The sequence below is a fragment of the Borostomias antarcticus genome, assembly GCF_949987555.1.
Source record: "Borostomias antarcticus genome assembly, chromosome: 19".
Taxonomy (NCBI): Eukaryota; Metazoa; Chordata; class Actinopteri; order Stomiiformes; family Stomiidae; genus Borostomias; species Borostomias antarcticus.
Window position 1 is genome coordinate 13,885,144 of NC_140252.1, and position 14,706 is coordinate 13,899,849.

The window sequence follows — 14,706 nt, forward strand, 5'->3', positions numbered from 1 at the left end:
CTCTGTCCGGGGTAGTTTGCAGGTATTCCACCAGCGTCGGCCGGTGGATGCCAGAGTAGCCGCTAGCTGGTCTCTGTGGCTTTCCATGGCGGGCGCCATGGACGCAGAGACACGAGGCTGTATCTCCCGCGGAACCCACGAAGCGTCGGCCCGTGGGGACCAGGGACTATAATGTACAGCAGTCCCCCTGTGGCACTCTTTGACGGTCTTAGTGGGCTGAGTTACCTCCGAGCGTCTTCCCGATCGCAGCCCACTCTGATCGTCATTGAGGCAGGGGGCTAGATGCCGTTCCCCCTGGCTGTCTGGGCCAAGGGCTTGGCCCAGAGGGGGGGAACACCTAGATTGCCTCCCCCTGCTAACGCGCTTTCCACGCCGGTGGAAGGCAGGGGGCCCCCCGGACAGAGCACACCGCCAAAAATTCATATGCATGTATTATGCCGCTTGTATAATAAATGTTCAAATTTGACAAAAGTGATCTCGACTGAAGTGTGTGTGTGACAATTGTGTGTGTGACAACTGTGTGTGTGACTGTGTGGGTGGCTGTGTGTGTGTTTTTTAATTATTATTGAGGCTGTTTCGAATTCACAGAGGGGTGTGTGAGAACTCCTCACAGTATAGCCTGGAGACCCACTGAGGCATCAATGCTTTCTTATCAAAAGGATTGCACAGTAATTAGTGTTGCAAATCACCAGCACAATTACACACAGTTACCACACACACACACACACACACACACACACACACACACACACACACACACACAGGCACAGCCTCCACAGTTACCGTCAGATACAAAACACTAAAAGTAATTTCATTTAGCTGAGCACTGCACTTTACATCATGGTATTAATGGCCTGTAGTAGCAATTACTGTACTGTGTGAATTTGTGAGTTTGTACGAGCTGTGTGTATGTGTGTGTGTGTGTGTGTGTGAGAGAGTGAGAGCGGTGTGTGTGTTTGTGAGGGGTATGTGTGTGTGTGTGTGTATCTCAGAGTGCTCGTGGATTATCGTAGCATCCAGATGGTGTTGCGTTGGTCTTCCTAACCCAAATTTAAACCTAAGCCCCCCATCTGCCCTGAGATACAGACGTCCCTGCAGGATCTGTCACTCCCAAGATCAGGCGCACGGTCACACGGACGCCACGCCTCCAGGGAGCGTTTGTTCTTCACCGACCCTCTGTCTCTGTATTAGCCACTCTCTCTCTCTCTCTCTCTGTCCCTCCCTCCCTCTCTCTCTCTCTCTCTCTCTCTGTCTCTCCCTCCCTCTCTCTCTCTCTCTGTCCCTCTCTCTCTCTCTCTCACTGTCCCTCCCTCTCTCTCTCTCTCTCTCTGTCCCTCCCTCTCTTTCTCTCTCTCTCTCTGTCCCTCCCTCTCTTTCTCTCTCTCTCTGTCCCTCTCTCTCTCTCTCTCTCTCTCTCTCACTCTGTCCCTCCCTCTCTCTCTCTCTCTCACTCTGTCCCTCCCTCTCTTTCTCTCTCTCTCTCTGTCCCTCCCTCTCTCTCTCTCTCTCTCTGTCCCTCTCTCTCTCTCTCTCTCTCTGTCCCTATGGCCGGTATCGATGCATCTCCCTCCCTGGCACGGATACAGATGTGCTGGACATCCCGAGGCATGACCCTTATCTTTCTCTCTCTCTCTCTCTCTCTCTCTCTCTCTCTCTTTCCCTTCCTACCTCTCTCCCTCCTTCCGCTTTCCCTCACGGTTCCTGCCACTCCGAGGAGAACCGACTCACACCTCCACTGCTCAGCGGTTCTACTGTTCTGTACTTACTGTACGTGCTCGGCTGCACTCGGCTTCGTGATCTAATCTAAGTTTCAGACGCCCCCCCCCCCCCCCCCCAGGTTAACGTTAACGCGCCCGGGTGCCGTATGAGGTGGAGGTCAGTCGAGAGCCGCCCAACGCCCCGGACAGGAGGTCGTCCGAAGACGAGGCCAGCTCTGACCCTCCTCCCACCGCGGACCTGAGATGGGTGACCCTTGACCTCTCGCCGCTTACTGTACATCTCGATGTGAACAGGCCGGATCAACGCTGCAGATGGATCTGTTCGCAGGGCCGGCCTGAGGAGGATTAGTCATTCAACACACACCTCTACGCACACACACACACACACACACACACGCACGCACGCCCACGCACACACACACCCCTCCACAGACACCCTCCACACTCCTCCACACTAACTCCACCCTCCACAGATCTGTCAGGAGGGCAGACCCTGAGGGGGATCATTCCGTCAAGGAGACAGACCCAGCCGGGGGGGGGGGGGGGGGGCTTGGGGGTCAACCAATCACACTGCGCCTGGTTGAACAGAGCAGAACAGAGACACGTTTCCACCGGAGAAGCGAAAAAAATCTGTCTGGGTCTTTTTTCAGTCGTATTGAATCTTTCTCACTAATTTCCTTATCTGGCCTCATTAACAGTGCTCCCCTTCTGCCAGTCAACTCCTGTGATGTGGAAACGCGCACGTGTGTGTGTGTGTGTGTGTGTGTTTAATACGTGATGAAAATAACCATCAGAGAAAAGGAGGAGACAGAGAGGTGTTAATGAGCATCACTCTGGAGGCGTTGCGGCAGAGCGCAATCGCCTCGCCGCCGCCCGCACACAGCTGTGGAGATGGTACATCGCGCACACACACACACACACGCACGCGCGCACGCACGCACGCACGCACGCACGCTCCTCGGCAGTCGATGCAGAGTTTAGTTACCAGCCAGCAGGCAAAAGTAGCGAGTGAAAGACGAGCCCAGAGCAACGATAGTGATCTAATGTCAATAGGATGAGAGAGAGAGAGAGAGAGAGAGGGAGAGAGAGATGGGGGTAGAGAGAGAGAGAGAGAGAGAGAGAGATGGGGGTAGAGAGAGAGAGAGAGGGAGATGGGGTAGAGAGAGAGAGAGAGAGAGAAAGAGAGATGGGGTAGAGAGAGAGAAAGAGCGAGATGGGGGTTAGAGAGAGAGAGTGTGTGTGAGAGAAAGAGAGAGAGAGTACCATGCCCCAGAGTGAGCTGTTGTGCAGACGCAGGTCAAAGTAATTAGCCTTCCATCGAAGGAACACGATGAGGGGAACTATTGTTAGATGCGCTGGTTTCCCGGGGAAATAAACAGGAGCGGGTCGATAACCTAATAGGCCGGTTTTAATGGAGGGCTTCCTGGGACCCCCGGCCTGGTGTGATTAGTGAGCACACGCACACGCTCACACACGCACACGCACACATGCACACACACACATAGTCTCTCTGTGGGCCCACAAGAACCACGGAACAGGAGAGAGGAGGAGGAGGGTGGAGAGAAAGGGAGAGGTGAGGAGGGTAAGGAAGGTGAGAGAGAGAAAGAGAGAGGCAAGGAGGGAGTGTGAGAGTGAAAGAGAGAGAGAAAGAAAGGTAAGGAGGGAGGTAAGGAGGAAGGGTGAGAGAGAGAGAGAGAGAGAGAGAGAGAGAGAGAGGGAGAAGAGAGACTTGTGTCCATGAAGGTCCTTTCACAGAAGCCTGTAGCCTGTCAATCACACAGTAATTAGTCTCTAGTGGCGCTCAAAGGAAAACACAGTGCTTCCGTGCCTCTCAAAAGCTATTCATACACAATAATGTGAAAGATTTCTGATTTCCACCTACAGTATCCAGTGCAACTCCCACTACAACTCTAAAAGGTTTATATATACATAGCGTGTTGTACACTCCTACATAGCTGTGAAACGTATTTGTGTGAAACGTGTTTTCGGACCGCGCGGACAGAGTGGACACGTGACGTCTTTGCGGGCTGTCCGGATGCCCCGCCCACTCCGCGTAGGACAATCGGGCCCGTCCTCCTGACGGATCCTCTCTCCCCAGCTCTTCCTGTCGGGCGTTCTCCGTTTTCCCCCCTGATGTTTTGTTTGCGAAAAACGTCAAGGCTGGCGTGCGTCCGCCGAACGGCAGAGGGTGTGTACAGTGCGTGCGGGACGCGCTCTCGCGAGAATCTCGCCGCCCGGACTCAATTTGGACCACGAACGACGCTCCAGCTGCAGCGTAGTGTGTGTGTGTGTGTGTGTGTGTGCGTGTGTGTGCGTGTGTGTGTCTGTGTGTGTGTATTTGACTCTATCCCAGCCCCCACACACTCTACTAGGCCTCACACGCTGGCAGAAAGGAGACAGAACAACACACCGGGGAGTTGAGATGACATTACACAGAGCAGGAAGGTGCATACTAATGCTTAATAAGCAGGTGACATTCGTGCCCCCAGCCGGCTGACGCACAGGTAATTGTTTACAAACTAAACACGAGCCTGGAGAGGAAGTAAACATTGGAAATAATAGAATGTATCTGCGATGTGCCACAACTCCCATAAAAAAGCCTAATTACCACATTCAACACATTACGTGAGGGACAGGAGATGCACACACACACACAAACGCACACACACACACAGATACACATGCACACACACGCACACGCACACAGAGTTAGCTGCACTCACTCTCCAGACGATCCTCCTGCTTCAGGCTGATTCGAGTGTTTATTTGAATTTTCCTCACAACAAGAAACGGTATTGTGTAGGGACGGAGTGGGTGTAAAAGTATGCGCTTGCGTGTGTGTGTGTGTGCATGGGTGTGTAAAGGTTTATGTGTGTCTGTGCATGTGTGTGTGTATTTGCGCGCGCGTGGAGAGCACTTATATACCAGCTGTTTGTGCCGAGCCAGAATACTCTGAGTAGGTAATTACAGGCCCACAGACGCCTTTCTGAAAAGCTGTTTACTGACGCAGAGGAAACTCACTCTTCTCCATAGCTGCATTAACATGGAAACAAACCCAATCAATTAATGGTCGTTTGGCTAAGGGCGAGAAAGAGAGGATGAGGAAAAACAGGTACAGAGAGAGAGAGAGAGAGAGAGAGAGAGAGAGAGAGAGAGAGAGAGAGAGAGAGAGAGAGAGACCCCCGCCCCCCATGGAGGTGAGCACACACCCTGCTGAGAGAGAGAGAGAGAGAGAGAGAATGCGACAGCGTGACCCAACGCAGCTGTACTCTGCGATTCGCAAACCGGGTTTCGGAGCCGAGTGGTTCTCCGAGTCGGGCGTGGGAGGCGGAGCTTCCAATGAAGACAATCACACGCTCCAGCCTCCCCACCGGCAGGGTTCTGAGAACGCCGCTGGATCAAATGGCCGCATGCAGGGCTCCATTCCAGCGTTCTGATTGAAAAAGCGTCAGGGCTGTGTGTTTGACTCTCATATTCAATAACCACATTTACTTTGTCTTAAGAGGCCAGATGGAAAACATACAGTACAGTGTCACAGAAGATATATCGCTACAGTAGGTCGGCTTCACGTTTGACAGCGTGGGATCTAATGCAGACAAACCCAGCCCTGCTACTACAGTATGCCTTCACCAGTTACCTAACCCTAACCCTTACCCTAACCCTTCACCACTCTGTCTCCTATGCACAGCAAAGTGTGTCCATCCAATTTACATTTACATGTTAGTCGTTTTAGCAGACCCTTCTTTCCAAAGCGACTCTATGCTGAACGTATGCGTTGGCCTGCTATACCTGAAACCAGAAGCATGTGATATGTGGTAGTGTTTCTGTATTTATAGTTATATATAGTGTATCTATAGTTTCAAATCTTGTGTTTCTGTATCGCTTTTGTACTGTAGTGTTTGTGCACTGTTTATATAGTGTTTATGTACTGTAACATGTATGTAGTGTTTATGTGTAATTGTGAATTCATAAATGTTAGCACATGTAGTAATACCTCAGTTGATGCTTAATACAGGTCTTTAGAAACCATTTATTAATCAGTGTTTTGCCAGGATTGATATAAAGCAGAAACTATAATTTCTAGATATTTTATGGAGGGCCACTTGTTATGTAGTGTACAGTATGTCGTGTTTATGTAGTGTTTATGTAGTGTGTATATAGTGTGTACTGTATGTAGTGTGTATGTAGTGTGTATGTAGTGCTTATGTAGTGTATGTAGTGTGTATGTAGTGTATATGTAGTGTTTATGTAGTGTATATGTAGTGTGTATGTAGTGTGTATGTAGTGTTTATGTAGTGTATATGTAGTGTGTACTGTATGTAGTGTGTATGTAGTGTTTATGTAGTGTATATGTAGTGTGTATGTAGTGTGTATGTAGTGTTTATGTAGTGTATATGTAGTGTGTATGTAGTGTGTATGTAGTGTGTATGTAGTGTATATGTAGTGTATATGTAGTGTATATGTAGTGTGTATGTAGTGTATATGTAGTGTTTATGTAGTGTGTATGTAGTGTATATGTAGTGTATATGTAGTGTGTATGTAGTGTATATGTAGTGTGTATGTAGTGTTTATGTAGTGTGTATGTAGTGTTTATGTAGTGTGTATGTAGTGTGTATGTAGTGTGTATGTAGTGTGTATGTAGTGTATATGTAGTGTGTATGTAGTGTATATGTAGTGTGTATGTAGTGTATATGTAGTGTGTATGTAGTGTGTATGTAGTGTATATGTAGTGTGTATGTAGTGTGTATGTAGTGTGTATGTAGTGTATATGTAGTGTGTATGTAGTGTATATGTAGTGTGTACAGTATGTAGTGTATATGTAGTGTGTATGTAGTGTTTATGTAGTGTGTATGTAGTGTTTATGTAGTGTTTATAGTTCGGGCACCTTGGTCTGTCCCTCTATGACGGTGAGAGGCACGCTGGTGGAGGGCCACTTGTTCCTGGGAGGTAAAGGCTTGTCACAGTTCCACAGCACCACAACCTGCAACACACACACACACACACACACACACACGCACACACACACACACACACACACACACACACACACACACACACACACCATGGACTGGATTAGACATGTATGTGTGTGTGTCCATCTGTGTGAGCACTGTATGTGAAGGCTGAACTACCTGTCCAAACTCATCAAGCCCTTGGTTAGTCCAGGTGTGAAAGAGCAGAGCCAGTATATCTCGGTGTGAACCTACGACTGCTACCGACCTGCCGGCTAAGTCCGCTTGAGTCCAGGGGGTTCTGGAGGCTCACCTGTGCACAGAACTTCGACTTTGCGATGGCGATGATGAGCTTGACGACGGGGCTGAGCTGAGACTGGAGGGGTGTCACTGCCTGGATCACCGCTGTGAACTCCTGGGACGGGCTCTTACCTGGAGACACACACACACACAAGAGACAACACACTTTGTCACACTAGTATAAAGTATAAAGTACAGTACGAGTACAGTACTGAAAAAAAAAGTTAAAGAAACCCAACAACAAACAAACAAAAAAACTAGTTGATTGACAATGAGGCACAACTGCCATTTTCTGTATACAGTATATCCAATCCTCTGAGAGGGGAGGGGCGAGGGGAGGAGAGGCCAGGGGAGCGTCGCTCCGCGGTTTTCCTCACGGTTAACCAGACATGTCCGACTCTCCCTCCCGTTACATCAGTCTCTCCAACACAGGGCAGACTCCCCGCCCGCCTGGGGGCCTAGGAGGATCTATTTCTGGATGTTTCCGCCACACTGACGGCACACCTCAAGGAAGTAGTACCGTCAGCTCTTTTGTGGAGCACAATTAGACACGCTTCCTGGCTTTTGTCGCCAACACTCCTGGTCTTGTAGTTGAGTGATAAAATGTCTATTTAATGGACTCAGAATAACTTAAAGTGTTTATCATAATGAGAGATCGCTTGAGGGATTGTTTTTACTGGTGGGGGTATTCCAGGAAGCGGGTTTAGTGAAAATTAGTTGAATCTGAGTTTGCTAACCCTGAGATTGAATTGAATTGAATCTCAGGTTTAGCAAATGAGTTTTCAATAAAGCCACTTTCTGGAATACCCCCCTGGTGTGTTGATCTTAATTGCTGAGCATCACATTTGTCTGTAGAACTGTTTGCCTGGGGGCTCAGTGCCTGCCTGTTTGGCTGTGGCTCAGTGGTAGAACGGGTTGTCCAATGATCGTAGGGTCAGCGGTTCAAATCCTGCCTCCTCCTGTCCACATGACGAAGTGTCCTTGGTCAAGAAAGGCTGCTGACGTATGGTGTATGAGAGGCCATTGTAGAGCTTAGGATAAAAGCGCTATATAAGTGCAGTCCATTTACCATGCCTGTAGATTCGGTCTCTGACAGGAGAAACCAGACCTTCTGCATCGTGGACCATCCTCCCAGCATGCCCTGGGAGCCAATATGGTGCAGGCTTGAAAGTCTTTGACGTTGGAACAGTTGTCTACTAATCCCTTTTCTGGGAAACTGTCTTGGGCTGTCTGTTTCAAGAGCAGTTCAAACGAATGTTTGATCAGACATTAACAAGATTACAACAGATTACAAGTACAGTACTGGGAGAGAAACAGAGATAACATTTTCCAACTAACTCTCATTGAAAGAACGTTGATCAAAGTTTGAGAAGTTTTTCCACTGGTGCTTAAAAAAAGAAACGATTTTCAATTCGAGCAAGGTACACTGGCATTGATCCAATATTGCTCAGTTTTCCTTTAGTTGCTTTTCAGTCCAACAGCTGAGTGGCTCAATAATCACACAACTCTCCACAACTCTATACCAGAACTTCAGTTCTTACTCACGCACACTCATCTAAGGTTGTCTCTCATTTCTTTATAAAGTTTTGACTCACTACAGCCACAGAGCAGAAATTCAACAACAGACCAATCAACGTGAACTTCCATCAACATATCTAACAACACCAAAACATTTTTGGGGGCAAATCTTTGTTAATTTGGACACATTTAGTCTAGAATGATGCTAATCAGCATGCACTAGAACTGATTCAGGTTAGCACCAGTTGTCAAGACAATTAACATGAAAGCAAAACACATTTTTCAAGCAGTGCGACCAATGACCATACCGTGACTAGAGAGATGATAATTATCTATACAAAAGGTTTTTTTCCCTTCCATCATTATCGATTAATGAGCGGTAGCTTTTCAACAGATGTGACAGAGGATTAATACGCTAAATTTGTATTTCAACCTCACTATTTTGGTTGGAGGTGAAAATATGTGGTTTGTTCAATCATAATAAACAACTCAAATGACCTTCGTTGTTACCCTTTTTCAGCCAAGTACAGTAATCCTTAGTTTTGATGTTTCAAAATGTGGAACTTATTGGCAACCATTTTCCATATGGACACTTCACATACTGTACAAACATGCTTGTTTGTGTCTAGGAGGCAGGAACTGGTGCTCAAATTTGTTAGCTTGAAAACTACTGTAACACATAAAATGTGTGCAGTTGGTGTGTGTGTGTGTGTGTGTAGCGTGACTACCTACAATTTTCAGGAACCCTTTTTGGCTTGAGAGCACCAAAAGCAGGAGCTAAAGGTTAGAATTAAAGCACCGTTCTGTGTAGCAACTTAACACTACAGTAGTCATTGGCCCTAGCTTAATGCATTGTTCACCTTTTAACGCTAGTCACTGGCACTATTGACATCAGTGCCGATTCAGTCCTAAGACTGTACGTTTCCTGTGAGAGCTCACTCCTGGAAAAGAGCTTGTTAGCGATGCCACCGTGAACTTGGTTCCAGGATGAGATGAGAAAAAAATCTCCTCCTGCATCAGCCCTTAATCATCATGTGGTTCCGTCGACGGTGATGAGGATGGAACAGCGTATTCTTGTTTCAGACTCGACCTCCTCAGGGTAGGAGGGAGAGTCGGACCCGCGGAGGTAATTAGCACTAGCTTCTTCGCAGTTTGATTACGGAAGGGCTGCTAGGAGGCCAACTGTTAGAGGGCCTGGGTCACACAAACACACACTGACATTTTGCTTTGTGTTTTGAACGAACTATCCCTTTACCGGTGATTAGAGGTGCTAGGGGGTGTGGGAGGGGGGGGGGTTTCAAAGATAAACAAACGGCTCGTCTTTTAGCCTTAGAGGAAGAGGAGGATGTGATAAAGGAGGAGACAGCATCTGGGTTTGTTCCATAAAAACATAAACAACAATAAAAACACTTCAACATTATTACATAGTAGTAAAACACCATAATTCAGAACTGCAGGCAGTGTCAAACACACAGACGTCCTTCCCTCCTGCTCGTCTCAAGATGTAAACAGATTTAGACAGGTTTAGACAGGTTTAGACAGGTTTATTCCTCTCCAGTGAATCGCAATAATTAATCTTCCGTCTCAGATCGGCAGAAATCTCATTAAGATCAGTTTGTTAGACGACAGTGCCAACTCCTGAACAAACTCCTGGACAATGCCTGCTAATAATAATCAGGATTCTGGCATTAGACGTGCTTCGGAATGCTCCTCATCACTTTGTCTCCGTGGTTGAGATACAGCTCGGGTCTGCAGTTCAGAAGCTATCCAGATTACTCCCACCAAACTACAGCCACGGCTGTATGAATGAGAACACAAAATCCAATGAGGATCAATATTTGTTTAGATAGAATTTAGATAACAAGAAATAGTTGTAATTATTATTTAAAAAATAAAATAATTCTAAGGGCCTTATCTACTGAAGTTTTGCACATATAAAAACGTGTGCAAATGCCTTAATACCCGCAAATAAATGTGCAAGGTGATCTATGAACGGTGTGCATGGAGGCCTGCGTCCTTCAAGTGTGGAAAAATTGCTCTAACTCTATCGAATTAGTACTTATGACCGAAATGTAATAAGGGGTGTGCATACCCTAGCATGCAAAATATGGGAGGAGAAAATGCAAATACATGCTATTTTAATTCATTGTGTGTCTTGTGGTTCTATAATGTTACCGCTGAGCCACGGTCTCATGCTAGAGGGAATCATTTTATTATTTTTATGTTTGTGCGCTGCAGTAGGCTTCACTATTATTTCATTTTGCAAAACCTTTTGTTCATCAGTCAGGCTTCACAAAGGCAATGGTCGGCCTGTTTAACTTTTATAGGCTGTCAAATAGGCCTATATGCAAAGCTTTTTTCCCCAGGTGTGGGTCGGGATAAATTAATGGGTGTGTGTGAGCGAGAGTGGGGGGATCCAAGTCTTGTCTGCCGATGTTCTCCTGATAAGTGTTTCTTTTTAGGTTCAGTTAACGTTTAATTGGTTAACCTTGCCCATTCTTAAACAGAACCAAAGCATCATCTCGGTTCATATCTCATGTTCCTTTTTAGGTGATAGCGCATATCCCCTACAGCCCTTCCTCATGACTCCAGTTCTGTACCCAAATACTCCCGGGGAGCGCAGATACAATGTGGCTCATATCCGCACGAGGAACATCATTGAGCGCACCTGTAGCGTGTTGCAAAACGAAGTAAGAGTTAAGCCTACTGCTTTTGCATTTTCGCTCCTCTTCCATGGTGCAATTGTGGGATACAACACGCAAAAGCCCTCATTTAAATAGGGTGTTCTTCACACTTTTGCACCTGTTGTCATTCACGCAATTATCGTTGATAGATCACCTGCAAAACGCATTCCAACTACACGTACAATCTGAAGGACTGCACACGTAATTTTGCGCTCTTTAATTGGGATCTTAGTAGATAAGGGCCAAGAGTTTTCTGTGTGTTTTCTCCATCCATCCATCGCCATCCGCTTATCCAGGGTCGGTTCGCGGAGGCAGCAGTTCCAGCAGGGGCCCCCAGACATCCCTTTCCCTGGCAGCATCAACCAGCTTTGCCTGAGGAATCTTTAGCCGCTCACAGGCCAGTGCGGAGATGTAGTCCCGCCACCTGGTCCTGGCTCTACCCCGCGGCCTCCTCCCAGCCGGACACGCCTGGAACACCTCCCTAGGGAGGCGCCCAGGAGGCATCCTCACTAGATGCCCGAACCACCTCAACTGGCTCCTTTCGACGCAAAGGAGCATTGGCTCTACTCCGAGTCTCTCCCGGATGACTGAACTTCTCACCCGATCTCTCAGGGAGACCCCACCCACCCTCATGGAAAACTCATTTTGTCCGCTTGTATCCGTGATCTCGTTCTTTCGGTGTGTGTTTTCTGCAACAGTGAAATCCCCATTCCCATCCTCAGCTCTGGCACGTCTTCATATGGTCCCCTCAGCTTTTTAACCGTCTTTAAAGCAGACCGCGGAGCTAGTGGCCTGTGAAAAACATGATAGGAGGTGCCGGAGCCTCTGGACCCGGCTCAGAACACGCCACAAATCACATTAGCAATTCTGAGGCAGGAGTGTGTGTGTCTCTGCACAGCACACCGCTTCCATCATCAACACCCGACGCCCCCCCCCCCCCCCCCCCCATGCTGCAGTCTCCCGCATGCTCTGACGGCTTCGGTTTTTACCACTTTTCGAGATGAAAGCTGCACATTCCTCTCTTCAAACGCGTCCCCGTTCATTGTCCGCTTCCGCCTTCCTCGAGCGTAATTACGGCTCCTGTGACAGCTCGATCAATTAATGTCTTAAAATTACATTTATAGCCCTGCGCCTTACAATATCCTTTACCGAGTTGCGGCTTCCATATCGGCGGAATACAGATTTCTCTCTCAATAAACCGACGATAAAAGAAGCAACTTTGAAGCTGCGGCTGAAGTTTTTTCTTCTCTGACATCAGACTTGGGGAGAGAGAGGATGATATGAGCCAAAGTGGCGCTGGCGTTGACGGCAAGTCGTTTCTCTGGCGGCAGCGAAAAAGTTGATTTACGATATCGGCATAAAACAAACTGTCCAGACCTCCCTCTCTTCCTACATCGCTCCCTCTCTCCTCCCTCCAGCCCTCCCCGGAGGAGGCGAAGCATCTATCAGATTTATATCTCCATCCTGGAGGCCACTGACAGGCCCCCGGCCCAGTGTCTCTGCAGAGCTGGCTACTCTGACAGACGGGAGAGGCCAGCTCTCATGGGTAGCTATCGCAATATAAGCTGCCAATTTGGCCAATAACAATCGCCTAAGACCCGTCCAGTAGAACAGAAGGACCCCACCCAATAGAACACAGTAGAACCCACTTAGAGCAGCGTGGGAGTAGAACCCCGACAATAACTCACCCAGAAGAGAACAGTAGAACCTAGCCAGCGATAGGATCCTGAGTAGATATCACACAGAAGCGAACAGCGGGAGACCCGAGTGGAACTCACCCAGCAGAGCGTAGTAGAAGGGGTAGAAGGGGTAGAAGGGGTAGTGGAACTCACCCAGCAGAGGGTAGTAGAAGGGGTAGAAGGGGTAGAAGGGGTAGTGGAACTCACCCAGCAGAGCGTAGTAGAAGGGGTAGAAGGGGTAGAAGGGGTATTGGAACTCACCCAGCAGAACGTAGTAGAAGGGGTAGAAGGGGTAGTGGAACTCACCCAGCAGAGCGTAGTAGAAGGGGTAGAAGGGGTAGAAGGGGTAGGGGAACTCACTCAGCAGAGTGTAGTAGAAGGGGTAGAAGGGGTAGGGGAACTCACCCAGCAGAGCGTAGTAGAAGGGGTAGAAGGGGTAGTGGAACTCACCCAGCAGAGCGTAGTAGAAGGGGTAGAAGGGGTAGAAGGGGTAGTGGAACTCACCCAACAGAGCGTAGTAGAAGGGGTAGAAGGGGTAGGGGAACTCACCCAGCAGAGCGTAGTAGAAGGGGTAGAAGGGGTAGTGGAACTCATCCAGCAGAGCGTAGTAGAAGGGGTAGAAGGGGTAGTGGAACTCATCCAGCAGAGCGTAGTAGAAGGGGTAGAAGGGGTAGGGGAACTCACCCAGCAGAGCGTAGTAGAAGGGGTAGAAGGGGTAGGGGAACTCACCCAGCAGAGCGTAGTAGAAGGGGTAGAAGGGGTAGGGGAACTCACCCAGCAGAGCGTAGTAGAAGGGGTAGAGCGCAGGGTCAGAGGAGAACTGCGGGAGGACGTAGAGGCCGCCCGGCAGGGAGTTCCACATCACGTGGGTCCTGGAGACGTGGGAATGGACCCTGTCCTGGATGATCTGTGGGGAGGGGGGGGGGACGAGAGGAGGAAGGACAGAAAAAGGCGGAAGGAAAGACGATGGAGATTGAAAAGGACAGAAAAGGATCAAAGTAGAGAGAGAGATAGAGAGAAAAGGGAGATGATGAGGGAGGAAAAGAGAACAGAGAACAAAAATCATTAGTTAGAGGGACGTTTCGACTACGAGAGCTAGACGGAGATCCCTCTCCCGTCCTCCGCTGCTCTTCCCGGCCGCCCGCGGTAATTAGGGCAGGGGGAGCAGGTGTGACTAGCGGCTCCCGGGGAGGAGGCGGACCCTTGGACTGCGCTCGCTGCCAGGTGTCGGGCTTTGTGTATTTGGCTACAGAAGCCTTCCCGCAGAAGCCTACAAAGACCTGTTTGGTTCAGCCAGACTCGTTTATAATCTCTGCGCCCTCCGCGGGCCAACCTGGCTGGCAGCGGGCTTCTCGCGCTCTGTGTTCTGTTTGACAGAACAGGGTCTGACCCAGCTGGCCCACAGCGAGGAGGTCAGGCTCGGCTTGTGAGGAAGACGCCCGCGCAGACCGGCTTCCCCGGGAGAGCTGAGAGCGCTCCGGAGGTTCCGCTGGCGCCGCCGCGCCTCAGTCTCCCAGGGCTGGTTAATCAAGCCTCACTGATCCCACCTCTTTAGACCACAGGTAGCAGGGACTGGCACTTTCACACCTTTAGTTGACTCAATTTGTTCCGATTCAAAAGCAAAGTGGCTACATTTTGCACTAGGCTCGGTTGGCACTCACATGGTCCTGTGGTAGACAAATGACACGCGCTCGTATAGGTTGTTTATCTATTGGACCGCAGAGGGAAAATCACAGATTTGGAAATGGTCGCAAAATCACATTGTCAACAATGGAGCACAATGGACAACACTGGAGCAAGAGGAACCGCAGCATACTGCGATCGAGATAATAGCTTTTATTATAATGATAATGAT

General features: G+C 48.7%; 1 protein-coding gene across 1 annotated transcript in view; it reads right to left on the minus strand.

Moving 5' to 3' along the window:
* The window catches only part of LOC311322155 (exostosin-1), a gene marked incomplete at both ends in the record, with an annotated part of 164,917 nt that overhangs the window by 21,311 nt on the left and 128,900 nt on the right, over positions 1-14,706 (minus strand). Inside the window, 3 exons of the mRNA XM_084454192.1 lie at positions 6,604-6,699; positions 6,984-7,102; positions 13,626-13,758. Of these exons, the coding sequence (XP_084310318.1) occupies positions 6,604-6,699; positions 6,984-7,102; positions 13,626-13,758 (348 nt within the window). The remainder of the gene's footprint in view (positions 1-6,603; positions 6,700-6,983; positions 7,103-13,625; positions 13,759-14,706) is intronic.